The following is a 13,183-nucleotide window of genomic DNA, read 5'->3' as shown; positions in this document are numbered from 1 at the left end:
TGTGTGAGAGAGAGAGAGAGAGAGAGAGAGAGAGAGAGAGAGAGAGAGAGAGAGACATAGACAGAGACAGAGAGAGAGAGAGAGACAGAGAAAATTTTTGAGATTCAGTCATATTTTAGTCTTGGTCTTACCCTCAGGGCAGTGACAATATTTTCTAGGTGAACAGGTTTAAGAACAAACATTCTAACAGGTACAGTGGAAAAAATGCTAGATTGAGTCAAAAGACCCAGGTTCTTCCACTTCTTAACTGTGTGACCTTGGACAAATCTCTTGAGATCCCTATGCTGCAGTTTCTTCAACTAGAATATGAAAGGGTTGGATTAAAAGCTGCGAAGGTCCTTTCTGGCTCTAAATTTCTGAACTCATACTTGGAAACAGAGAACTCTCCTAATTCTTGAAGGATTTGTTTTGGTGATTTCTTCCATTCCATAGCATTTCTGTGAATTTAAGAATTTGAACGGTTACCTATATGTGCAGTGAGAAGTAAATTTGTTAGTTTTTTGGAGGATATAAGGCTTTGAGAGTTTTCTAGATAATTGTAAAGTGTATGCTCCAGTGCTCAACCTGATTCTGACCTATCTTTCCAACATCCTCAGTTGATCGATAGGCTGTGGCTTAGGAATGGGGAGATAATTATCTTATTTTGGCATTTCCCTCCACACCACCCCCATCCTGACAAAGTTGAACACTTCCTCTCTCCAACTCTATTGGCTTTGGAAGACTGTTCTCCAGGTAATTTATGTATTGTCTTCATCTATATAATAAGTGTTCCTTGACCGTTAAATTCTGGATCAAGCCTTTGAATGCCTCATTGTTCTACTTTGTATGATCTGTACTTTCCCTGCTTTCATTTCTTTAAGCACATCCAATTCTTCCCCAGGCTTCCAGAGACAAAGATAGACAGATCATGTGCCTCTTGCTGTCTCTGCCAGAGGCTGGTTATTATAAATAGCAGTAATTTCACCTGTTGGAGTTATTTCCTTTGGACTAACTTTTGTTTTCTTTCTGTCCTCATTGCTGATGACCCATTGTCGATGACAGCTACATCCTTAGAACATTTCATTTAACTGGACAGCAGCGAAATACTGTATTAAGAGTTACCTCTTGAGCATGGAGACAACAGCTAAATAAATAACAAATGTAGACTGACTCACTGCTGGCTGTTTTTTCACAAAAGCTCCCATGGATGAGTTTCTCCCCTCCAAGGACAAGAATGATTTAAACTTTGCATCAAATGCACAAATCACTTTCTAAATTAGTGAAGTTAACTCAAAGTAATTTTCATAAAACAAGGAATAATTTATCCCCAATGGCAAAGTACTTTAGTTTTATATGATTATTTTCAATTTAAAAACACAATTATTGCTCTCCCATCCTGGGGACAAATTAGTTATTTTCATTCTTCTGTATGTGGAAAACAAGAGAAATAGAACAGAGGCAAAGTCACAGATTAAGTAAGCCTTTAAGGAACAGTTATTAGCATTCAGAATCTATGAAATCTCGGAGTATTTCTTGGCCCTTTTGGGCAGAAAAGGGGCTGATCATAGGCATCTATAAAGCATGAAAAAGAAGGAGAAGCAGCACAATGAAACTCACCACGGAATGCTAGGTTTTAAAAACTTAATGTGCATATTATTTTAAGTGCCCCAAATTCTGTGGTACATTAAGTATTATTTGTGATAAAAATGATGGCTCAAATTTATAGACAGCTTTAAGATTTTCTAAGCACTTTACATATATATTCTCATGTTTGAGGTTGAGAACAACTCTGCAAATTAGGTACTATTATCCCCATTTTACAGATGGAGAAAGGGAGGCTTAGAGATTTAAGTAATCTGCTTAAGGTCAGTAAAGTTAATAAGTTAACTGAAGCAAGATTGCACTCCAGGTCTTTCAGACTCTCAAGTCCAGTGTTCCATCCAGTAAGCTATTATGCCTTGTTCTTATGTTATAGTGAAGGCCCAATTTTTAGGCCTCGCTTAGGCCATGCAAATTCCCTGTCCTGTCTCTTTTAACAGGTTATATCTCCAGCCCTAAGGACCCTATGCTTTCCCTCCCAACCCCCTAAACTAAATTGATAATTACTTAGAACATGAAATATTCCTGCCCTCTTCATTAACTTCCAGATGAAAAGAAAACAATAATTTCCCAACAACTATGAACAACAATAGCACATTTTTGGTCTGTCCCTGGAAGAGGTAGTTTTATTAAAAATAGAAAAAGAAATTGAGATGAAATAATGTCTCTACAGTACAATATTTTGATCTTATGCAACTTATTAACAATGTTGCATAAACCTGGGCATTTATTTTGATTCATACAGGTATAGACATAGCATACCGATTATATCCTAAAAATTTAAACATCGTTAAGAAGCTACTGAAAATTTTACCCAAATAATGGACTAATATATATATAATATGTATGTTATATTATATATAATAATACACATTCCTGGTTTTTTTTTTCTTTTTTAAAACTCTGACCTTCTATTTTAGAATCAATACTGTGAATCGGTCCTTGGGCAAAAGAGCAGTAAAAGCTTAGGCAATAAGGGCTATGTAATTTGCCCAGAATCACACAGCTTGGAAGTATCTGAATTCATTTTTGAACCCAGGACCTTCCATTTCTAGGACTGGTTCTCAATCCAGTGAGCTGCCTGGAGCCCAACACAAAGGGCTGCTCCTGATCAGGGGGTGGGAGGGAGAAGAAAACACACCTTCACTTTTTCTGTTTCCTTTTGCCTCCCCAGCCTTCTTAGTTCTATCGCCTTCCAACAAGGTACACAAATACTCAGAACTCCTCCATTCAAAATACACACAAGGAAGTAGAGGGGGAAAAAAAGGGAGATAAAACCTTTTACAGGACTCAGACTCAGTACACTAAATAGTTATGTAATCCCAGCACTTTTTATCATCTCCTTCCTTAGTTATGTGGTAAATTCAGGAAGTAAGATGTAAATTTAGATCTCAGATGCCAAATAATGAATGTACAATTATTGCTCTATACTGATATAGGCATGGATATATGTACATATGTGACTATATTGTTGTTCAGTTATTTCAGTTGTGTCCAACTCTTAGTGACTCCATTTTGGAGGTTTTTCTGGACAGAGATAGTAGATTGGTTTGCCATTTTCTTCTCTAGCTCATTTTACAGATGAGGAAACTGAGGCAAACAGGGTTAAGTGACTAGTCCACAGTCACAGAGCTAATAAGTGTCTAAAGCCAGATCTGAACTCATGAAGCTGATTCTTCCTGATTCCAAGCCCTGCTATCTAATTATTGGGCAACCTACTTGTCCAAAGGTATATGTAAGTGTGTATTTGTGTGGCTAGGTGGTACAACACAGAAGGTTCAGCTAAGCAATTCCATTAGGTTATATAAATTGTGTAATTAGAATCTGTTACCCTAAAACTACAATTCCTAGCACCTCACTCTCCTTACATTACATGCTGATGTAGGGAGGATATAAATTTGGTGTAGCCCCGCCTCTCGCTCTCTTGTCTTCCTGTCGGGGCTTGGGTGGAGTGGGCTTTTTAAATGGTCAAGGAGAACTTAGTCACATGGTCTTACAACATGCTATCACTTGATACCTATTTCCATATTATTCATTTTTGCAATAGAACAATCCTTTAAAGCCAAAACCCCAACTTAAGAATCAGATTCTGTCTCATATATTTATTAGCTGTGTGTCCCTGAGCAAGTCACTTTACCTTTCAGCCTCAGTGTTGTTATGTAGAAAATGGGAATATTAATGACACTTACTTCATAGGGGTTTGTAAACTGGATAATATACGTTAATTGCTCTGCAAGCTTCAAAGTGCTATAGAAATGCTAGCTACTATTATGTACTTTTCAACCAAACTCACTCAAATAAAAAGGATTATACAAGAGATGCTCTTAACCATCACTTTATATACAAAGTAAAAACACAAAAAAGGAATAAAAATTCTCAATTAAAAAACTAGATACTCATATCTCTGTCTTAGCAGGATAGTCTTTGTTGCCTAGAATACACTCACATCTCATAGAATCTCTTGCTTCCTTCAAGCCTTAGCTTAAGGGACACCTCCTGGGACACCTCTTCCTGAGTCTCCCAATGGCTAGTACCTTCCCCTACTGGAAATTACTTTGTATTTGTATACGTTTTAGATTTACTCATCTGAATACATGTTTTTCCGAATAGAATAGTAGCAGAAGTGGGCTGGGTCCCTCACCTAAATCATTTGAAACCTTCTTATATTAGAATTCATAAGTTTGTGTGGTAAGAGTTGTTAAGAGTCAGGAAAAATTGGGTCTACATTTACTAGCTGCATGAACATGGGTACATGAATTATTTTACCTCTCTGGACTATAATTTCCTCATCTATGAAATGACAGATTTGGACTAAAGATTACTAAGGTTTTTCTAAACCAGGGACTATTTTTTTTTTAAATTTTATTTCCAGTGTCTACAGTAGGGGCTTAATAAAAGCTTTTTGAATGAAGGAATGTTTACATTCTTGATGATTTTTTTTATGTTAAAAGGAGCTATTAAATTGATTAACATTCACTCTCTCTCTCCCTATCTCCCCCAAAACCCTCAACCTTATACCCCTTTATTTTCTGCCTTGGTATCAATTCTAAAATAGAAGAATAACAAAGGCTAGGCTTCAATTTAGTTTCTTCTTTTTTTCACGTTTACATGTTGTAATTTTTAACTTATGTGTTCCAAAATCATAAGATCCAAACCATCTCCTTCCGTTTGATCTGGGCCATACGTTTATTATCATGCAAAACACAGTCCACATTGGTTGTTGTTGTAAGAGCACACACATACACACCAAAACCCCAAAATAAAACTGTAAATACAAAATATATGAAAGATAGTATGCTTTGATTCCTAGCTATCCAAGTCCAACAGTTCTTTCTCTGGAGGTGAATAGCATTCCCTATCATAAGTCTTTCAGAATTATACCAGATCATTGCAATCAATTTAGATTCTTGATGGAATGAAAATCAGACTAAAATAATTTTCAGTTTTTAGAAACCATGCACACACACACTAATGATTGAGGTTCTAATGTACACAAGTGGTAAGTAGCAGGGCTGGGATTTGAATTTGGGAATCTATTGCTTTTTTCACTATACCAGTCATTTCCTCATTTAATATAACAGACAGAATTTGCCTTATGGGGAAAAAAAGGGCAGCAAGCAGCAGAGGAGTAAGACTTTAAAGGTGACTGACCAACACAGAGATTTCCAATGCCCCCAGGACAGGAAGGAATCACTAGATATTCTTCATCTTCTTTAAATTTTTAGTTTTTCCCTAGTCAGATAAGGATAGCAGGTAGGTGGCACAGTGGATACAGCACTGGAGTCAGGAAGACTTATTTTCATGAGTTCCAATCTGGCCTCAGATACATACTAGCTGTGCGATCTGGAGGGTGGGAGGGGGAGAACCCTGTTTGCCTCAGTTTCCTCATTTGCAAAATGAATTGGAGAAGGAAACAGCAAACCACTTCTGAATCTTCACCAAGAAAATCCTAAACGAGGTCAACAAAGTTGGACCCAATTGAAAAATAACTGCTAAAAAGAGACTTTAGAGAGCCAATGTGAAGAACAATAAAAATGATTTTATGTAGGCAAAAGTGACATGGGTAGACATAAATTTTAACAAGATGTACAAATAAAGTAGCTGTACAGAAAAATAAAATTGGAAAAGGGAAGAACAGCCAAAGAAAGGTAACTAGATAGTCAAAGGATCAGAGTACATGCATGGCCTACAACGAGAACATATGAAGAGCTTTGATACTTTGATGTATATATGAAATCTGGCAAGCAGGAGAATAATAGTGCAAAAACAATTAAAAAGATAATATGAGAGGGGCAGCTAAGTGGCTCAGGGGACTGAGAGCCACGCCCAGAGATGGGAGGTCTTGGGTTCAAATATGGTCTCAGACACTTCCCAACTGTGTGACCCTGGGCAAGTCACTTAGCTCCCATTGTCTAACCTGTTTTACTGCTCTCCTGCCTAGGAACTACGACTTAGTATTGATTCTAAGACAGAAAGTAAAGGGTTAAAAAAAGATAACAAAATAATTATTTAAGAGAAAGCTTGTAGAACAAAGGAGGACTTGGAAGGTAGGTACTGAGAAAACATTCCTCCTCATTAGATACCACTAAAAGTTCTGCAATAGAATAAAATCTAGGTAGGAATGACTTCATTGTGTTAAGAGGTGAAATCCGTCTGACTTTAGAGAATACGTTTTTCGCTGTTCAAATGGGTGTTAGTTTTACTCACAGGAGATGTGATTTCTGGTTTGGGTGCTGGTGGCTTAAATGTAGAACTTTTCAAAGAAGTGTCTATCTTTTTATCTGCAGCAGCAACTCCAGACAAACATTCTAGATAATCAGGAGGTGGGATGACAACATTACTTTTTTCTGCTAAGTTCACTGTACTGATGCTTCTAACAGGTGCAGGGCTATAAACCAAAAACAAAGGGGAGGAGGGTGGGAAGAGAAATATATTGAATCAACTTTCTGTTTTAACATCAAAGCTTTTATACCTAGTGACTAGAATCTGCACTAAATTTATATGCAAAGTAAAAAGGCAAGGACTGTATATTGAGAGAACTTGTAAGAAGACATTTAAGAAGTCCTGAAAAAACATTATGGATAAGAGAGTGATCTCTTAACAACCTATAATATCTGGAGGATTTCTAGAAAGACAACGTTAGAGCAGCTGACAAATGACGAATGGCAGTTGAATTTAGTACTGCCAGTAACAAACTGCCCTAATTTGTTTGTTTTTAAACTAGTAGCACTATCTTTAGAAGTATAATAGTTTTATTATTTTCTATGATGCTTATTATCCTTCTAATTTATTTTGTTAAGGGCATCTTCAGAACATATTAGGTGCTGAAGAAATCTATGAGGGAGATCAATAATTAAGATGAATTAAAAAAATTTTTCCCAGATATTATGCATTACTATGTGCCTTCTTTCTAATGTCTTGATCTATGACTGATTTCCTCTCCTATTTAGGCAATCTGGACTTGAGGTGCTATTTCATGTTGTGGAAGGTTTAAGGAAAAGAATTATATAAATGCAAGGTAAAAAAAATTACAAAATAGTAATAACAACTTAAAAGTTGATTTTTATTACTATTTAACATGCAATGAGTCTCTATGTGGTAGTGAATAATGAATATGCTGGGAGAAATAATGGATAATAAAGCTTTCAGGCAAAGAGGGTATTTTGCATAGTGAAATACAATTCATAACTCAAATTGTTACCTGGGAGTTGGCACATTTGGTGTAAATTCCTCATTTTCTTCTAGTGGCTTTGTATATGATAATGGAAACCAGCCCCTCCTATAGCAAAGGAGAAAACATATTTTCATTTGAATTTTATTTGTAATCAAATAATTTACCATAAATCTTTGATTATTGGGGAAAAAAAAGATCTGAGGTGAAAAATAATGGGTAACATTGCTTTTTGGTAACAAATTTTTATGTAGTCCTTTAAAAGGTTTGCCAAGCACTTTATATATTTGATCCTTACAATGTCCCTGTGAATTAAGTATTGCAGTTATTACTAACTCCTTTTACAGAGGAGAAAAACATGCTGAGAGGCAAGTCTGAGGTGGAATTTGGACACATCCTCCTGACTTTATTGACAGCTATAGTGTTCCCCAGCTGAATCTACTTTCTGGCCAACTTGAATTATTCAATATACTCTGTCTTCTGCCTTTATGCCTCTTCTAGTGAAGTTTCTTTGTCTGAAATGCCCTCCCTTTAATGTATCCCTGTCAAAAATCTACCTCCCTAACTTTTAGGGCACTTCTGAAATGTCACCTCCTCCACATTCCTCTATCAATTCTCCCTCTTTTTTCCCCTGAGAACTTAAACAATTTTAACATTTGTTAAAAGAAATTTTTTTTTGAGCCCTGAATTTTCTCCCTCCTTTCTCTCCCTGCTTGCTGAGATGGTAAGCATTCTAATATAATTCTTTCTCTTCTTAACTGTTGTAACACCTTGTGTCTCTTTTTTCTAGGACGTAACATATTTTGCCTTGTATTATATTTAGGAGATAAAATTATTATCCATACATATGTATACATGCATCTACTATGTATAAAATGCTTTATCATCTGGAAAGGGGCAATCCATGTCAGCTCTTATTATTTTCCATCATTGGAAACATGTCTTATTCTGCAAATAGTTGTGAACTCCTCAAAGAAAGGCATTGTCTTTTTCTCATCAATGTTGTGCCTAGCCTAGTATCTTGGACACAATAGGCCCCAAATAAGTATTATCAATTATCATTTTAGGGGGAAGCTAGGTGGCTAAGTAGATAGAGTACCAGAACTGGAGGTCCTGGGTTCAAATGTGTCCTCAGACACATACTTCCTAGCTGGGTGGCCTAGAAAAGTCACTTAACCCCCAAATTCCCTATCTCTTATTGCTCTTCTGCCTTGGAATCAAAACTGAGTATTGATTCTAAGACAGAAGGTATTAGGCTTAAAAAAAATTGAGTTTGGGGAGTACTTTACAAAATACTGAGAGAAGTATGCAAAACTCAGATTGAAAAAAACGTGTGTGTGTGTGTGTGTGTGTGTGTGTGTTGTTGCACCTAATTTAATTCCTTCATTTTACAGATAAAACTTGGTCTAGAAGAGACTAAGTAATTTGCTCAGGGTCACACAGACAGTAAATCACAGAGCTGGGATTTGAATTAAGGAGCCTCTTGACCCAACAAACTTCCCACTGCACTACACTGACTTCAAGAGTCTGAGTTTATTCACTGGTAAAATAGGGATGACAATATCACCACTACCAAAGAGTATCGAGCCTCTGATACAATGACCCTCATGAACAAAGCTACTAAAATGCTACTGTTGACTAAAAATGCTGCCTTTGTTGCACTGGGACAATTTATTGCTTTGTAGGACAACATTAGAAGAAATAACTGTTAGCAAGATTGGCATTCTCATGAAGTTTTTTTTAAAAAGAAAGTGCTTCAGAATTTAAAGAGAATCAGGCCCAAAGCAATTACTTTTCTTTTTCTTTTCTTGGAAACTCTTGGCTCCCTCAGATTAAAAATTGGGGGGCTGCTTCTAGAGTTCTGAGGCAATTGTTTACACTGCCTCTGTTGAAACCACTGCTTGGAACTATATGGCTTTTCTGCATATAAAGATATTTAAGAAAAAATAACTCTTACTTTTTGTAGTAAAAAGTCTAAGACAGAAGGAAAAGGGCTAGGCAAATGGGGATAAGTGACTTGACCAGGGCCACACAACTAGGAAGTATCTGAGGCCATATTTGAACCCAGTTCCTTCTGACTTCAGGCTTAGAGTTCTATCCTCTATCCTCTGTGCCCACATTTTGTTGACTTATTACAGGGCATAAGTTTATAGGGACTGGACCTGCAATTTCCTTAGTATACAACTCTTGGATAATTCTGATAATTCATATTAGCCCACCTTTGCAGACACTTATTATAGTCCAAAGGGTTTCTTAGAGCATTTGGGGTAAAGTGAATTTTCCAAAATCTTACTTTTGATTGCTAAATTTCTCTGTAGCAGTCATCTACCAGGATTTTTCCAAATGATATCACAATTACTTTAGGTTACATTTATTCTAAATTCCTGTGTAACCATCCTGCACACAACTCATACACTTACACTTTAGAGTGGTCATGTTCTCCATACAGCCAGCCATCTTTTTCCTCTGGGATGAGCAACGTGATGATGTCTCCCTGTGCAAAGCTAAGCAACGTCTTGTTACTTCCAGCAGTATGCGGGAAGATTGTTCTCACTTTTTGCCTTTTAATCATGTTTAATCCTGTTGCTACAGAAATAGATCGCTGTAAACTGGGATCCTCTGAATTATCTGTTAAAATGAATTTAACATTGATGGTTAATCAATACAATAAAACATTAAATTGTTTTAAACATAATATAGGCCAGGTTCAAGTCAGTGGAATCCCCAAGCCACTTATTGTAACCCTTGCCAATGATCCTAAGCTATCCAAGTGAGTTACTGGCTGGCTTTTCACAATAGTTCTGATCAGTATCAGCCTTAAGGTATGAGGGAAAAGAAAGAAATATGGCCAGAGGAATTTCCCCCCCCAGACCACAAATATTTTCCCCAGGTCATTAAAGCAAACCCAAACCTTCTTGTTCAGTTTGCCAATCTGATTTTGCTCATGGTCATTCTTTTTGTAACCCAAACTACTCTACTTCCAGATGGCAAGAAAGTTTTTTTTTACTCTATGTTCCCTGTTCCCTGTACTTTAATCACATTCAAAGGACACAACACATGCTAAATTTGAAAACTACAATGCAAAAATCTCAATGAAAGATTTGTTTTTGAGGTGCTAAAAAAAAAAAAAAAGAAAAAAGAATACTTGTCCAAACCAGAAAATCGAAGTCACATGAATATGAATCCTATATATAGTATTTTAATTATACATTCTAACCCATTACTGTTTGTAGCATTTCTCAAAGGCAAAAGACTACAGAATATTCTTGGCATACAGATTTCTCTCAATCAATAGTCATTCTAAAGATTTCCTATGCTCGTCTTTCTCCCAACTACTTCAAAGTCCAAATCTTGTCCTATTTCTTACATATACAGTTGATTTTTTGTCAATTTGATTTGGGGTAGGTCTCCAAAAGTGGACTGAGGGTAGAGGAAAAGGAAAGGGATCATGACCTACAGAGCTTAATAATCTTCGAGCAACAATTAATTCTTGTATGCTTAGGGCTGAAAATGCAAGTTAACATTTAGGTTTTTAATTTTCAGAACTGTTTAATAATCTTGGCTGCAGTGAATTAATCATTTGGGAAAGCCATCTAAAACTGCCCCTAAAGCACACATGATTCTTAGCTTAAAAAGATGAAAAACACTTATTTGAATTCTGAGCCTACTGGTGAAAGGAGTACTAGTCTGAGAATTTATAATCTGAAACCTGTCTTAGAATGCTTCATTGTAAATACAATATCATTATATCATTGGCTATAGCTTATGTTCCCAGAATGTGAATCTCTCCAGTAGAAAGCAAGTTCCTTGAGGGCAAGCATATGTTTTGTTTTGATCTTTGTCTGCCACAGTGCCCTGGACATAGTCGAAACTTAAGGAAAGCTTTGTTCAATGAAGATTTAGAATATAAGGGTACTGAATACAGAGCAATGGATGGGGCAGTACAGTCCTTTGCATGTTAAGTATTTTTAAAAATGCTCATTTCTTCCCAGCCCTTAAGCATCTATCGGTGTATAAATTTAGCATTTATCACAAAGCAACCAGTGTGACACTAATCAGAACGCTTTTTATGAATAGTACTGGACCTTTGTTTTGAAGAATTAATTCTCTAAATCCAATTTTCATGTTGGCATTAGATACATTTCTACTTTTCATTGCAACTCTTACATATTTTGTGGAAAGTATTCATGGAGTATAATTACAGTATTGTTTCAAAAAGACTACAATCAAATTCCTTACCAGCTGTATTATTTAATCTTTCTGAAGTCTTTGGGATGGTCGCTGGGTTGGTAAACATGTCAGCTAGAGGACTAGCATACGCTCTGGCTGAAGAAACTGGGGGCATCTTTGGTGAATACTTAGGGATAGTGTCATAATGTTCCCCAACCTGTGAATAATAATTAATATGACATTAATTGATTAAGAGTAGTGATATTGAATTAACTGCCCTATAAAAAGAGCATGGATGTTAATTTTGTGTTATCAGTAAAGTTCTATTAATTTTGGACATGACTAGGTTGCTTAAGGTGAAGCTGCAAGCCACCCACAGGTAATCCCCAAAGCCAGAAGATGACCCTTTATCCTGGACTCTTACAACATGTGAAGATGTTAACTGTGTAAGCAATACATTCAAGTTTTTGCAAAAGTCATAGATGTTTGGGATTCTAACACAAGGAAGTTATCCTGAAAAGATTGAACTGGATGGTGATCGTTTCTTTGTGTCTGTATCCCTAGTACCTGGCACATAGTAGGAATTTAATACATGCTTCTTGGCTGATCAAATGTTTTTTAAGTCTTTATTGGAAAACCTGACTTGAACCTGGAGCATTATTGTTATTACTTTGATTTGGACCAGACAACTGTGATTTTATTGGTATTGGAAACTTCTAGTGAGGAAGTTCCCTTTTTCAATGCAGAGATTGGTAACTAAAAACTTAATTAGATTATTTAAGAGCCTGGGAGGTTAACAGGCTTGGGTCATATTGTCAATATGTGTAAGAGGCAGAACTTGAACCTAAGTCTTTAAGATTAAAAAAAAAATTGTTAAATGTTTGGGCTAGTTAGATGCTCCAATACACAGGACTGATTTTAAAGCAGAAGGTAAGGGTTAAAAAAAAAATAAACAAACAACTTGGGTTAAAGGAAGAGGTAGAAGGAATGAAAGGGTCCTTTTAGAAAGAACAGTTTAAAAACATTTTTAATTTAAATTTTTCCCAGTTACAAGATTCTTGTTGTCTCTCTTCCCTCTTTCCTCCTCCTTACTGGAGTTGACAAGCAATTTCGCTGGGTTACACATATATTATCACTCAAAATCTATTTCTATATTATTCATTTTTGTAATAATATTTTTCTTTTTTTTTTAATTTTTTAAACCCTTGGCTTCTGTGTATTGGCTCCTTGGTGGAAGAGTGGTAAGGGTGGGCAATGGGGGTCAAGTGACTTGCCCAGGGTCAAACAGCTGGGAAGTGTCTGAGGCCAGCTTTGAACTCAGGACTTCCTGTCTCTAGGCCTGACTCTCAATACACTGAGCTACCCAGCTGCCCCCTGTAATAATCTTTTAAAACCAAACCCCAAATCCTATATACATATATAAACAAGTGATAAATCATTTGCTTTCTTCTGGATTTCTACTCCCATCTCTCTTTCTCTAGATGTGGATAGCATTCCAGAGAGAGCAGCTAAATTTTTTTTTATCTGAGGCTGGATTTGAACCCAGATCCTCCTGATTCCAGGCCTGGCTCTTTTTTTTTTTTTTTTTTTTTTTTTTTTAAACCCTTAACTTCTGTGCATTGGCTCATAGGTGGAAGAGTGGTAAGGGCTAGGCAATGGGGGTTAAGTGACTTGCCCAGGGTGACATAGCTGAGAAGTGTCTAAGGCTGGATTTGAACCTGGGACCTCCCATCTCTAGGCCTGACTCTCAATCCACTGAGCTAC

At 36.5% G+C, this 13,183-nt stretch overlaps 1 protein-coding gene across 1 annotated transcript in view; it reads right to left on the bottom strand.

Moving 5' to 3' along the window:
- The window catches only part of BAIAP2L1 (BAR/IMD domain containing adaptor protein 2 like 1), a 123,136-nt gene that overhangs the window by 21,416 nt on the left and 88,537 nt on the right, over positions 1-13,183 (bottom strand). The window contains exons 9-12 of the mRNA XM_044678943.1: positions 11,489-11,636; positions 9,670-9,877; positions 7,280-7,357; positions 6,286-6,466 (exon numbers count right to left, since the gene is read on the bottom strand). Of these exons, the coding sequence (XP_044534878.1) occupies positions 6,286-6,466; positions 7,280-7,357; positions 9,670-9,877; positions 11,489-11,636 (615 nt within the window). The remainder of the gene's footprint in view (positions 1-6,285; positions 6,467-7,279; positions 7,358-9,669; positions 9,878-11,488; positions 11,637-13,183) is intronic.

Source organism: Gracilinanus agilis, chromosome 1 (assembly GCF_016433145.1).
Source record: "Gracilinanus agilis isolate LMUSP501 chromosome 1, AgileGrace, whole genome shotgun sequence".
NCBI classification, from domain to species: domain Eukaryota; kingdom Metazoa; phylum Chordata; class Mammalia; order Didelphimorphia; family Didelphidae; genus Gracilinanus; species Gracilinanus agilis.
Note: the sequence above shows the minus strand (reverse complement) of the source record. Positions and strands in the feature narration are given on the sequence as shown.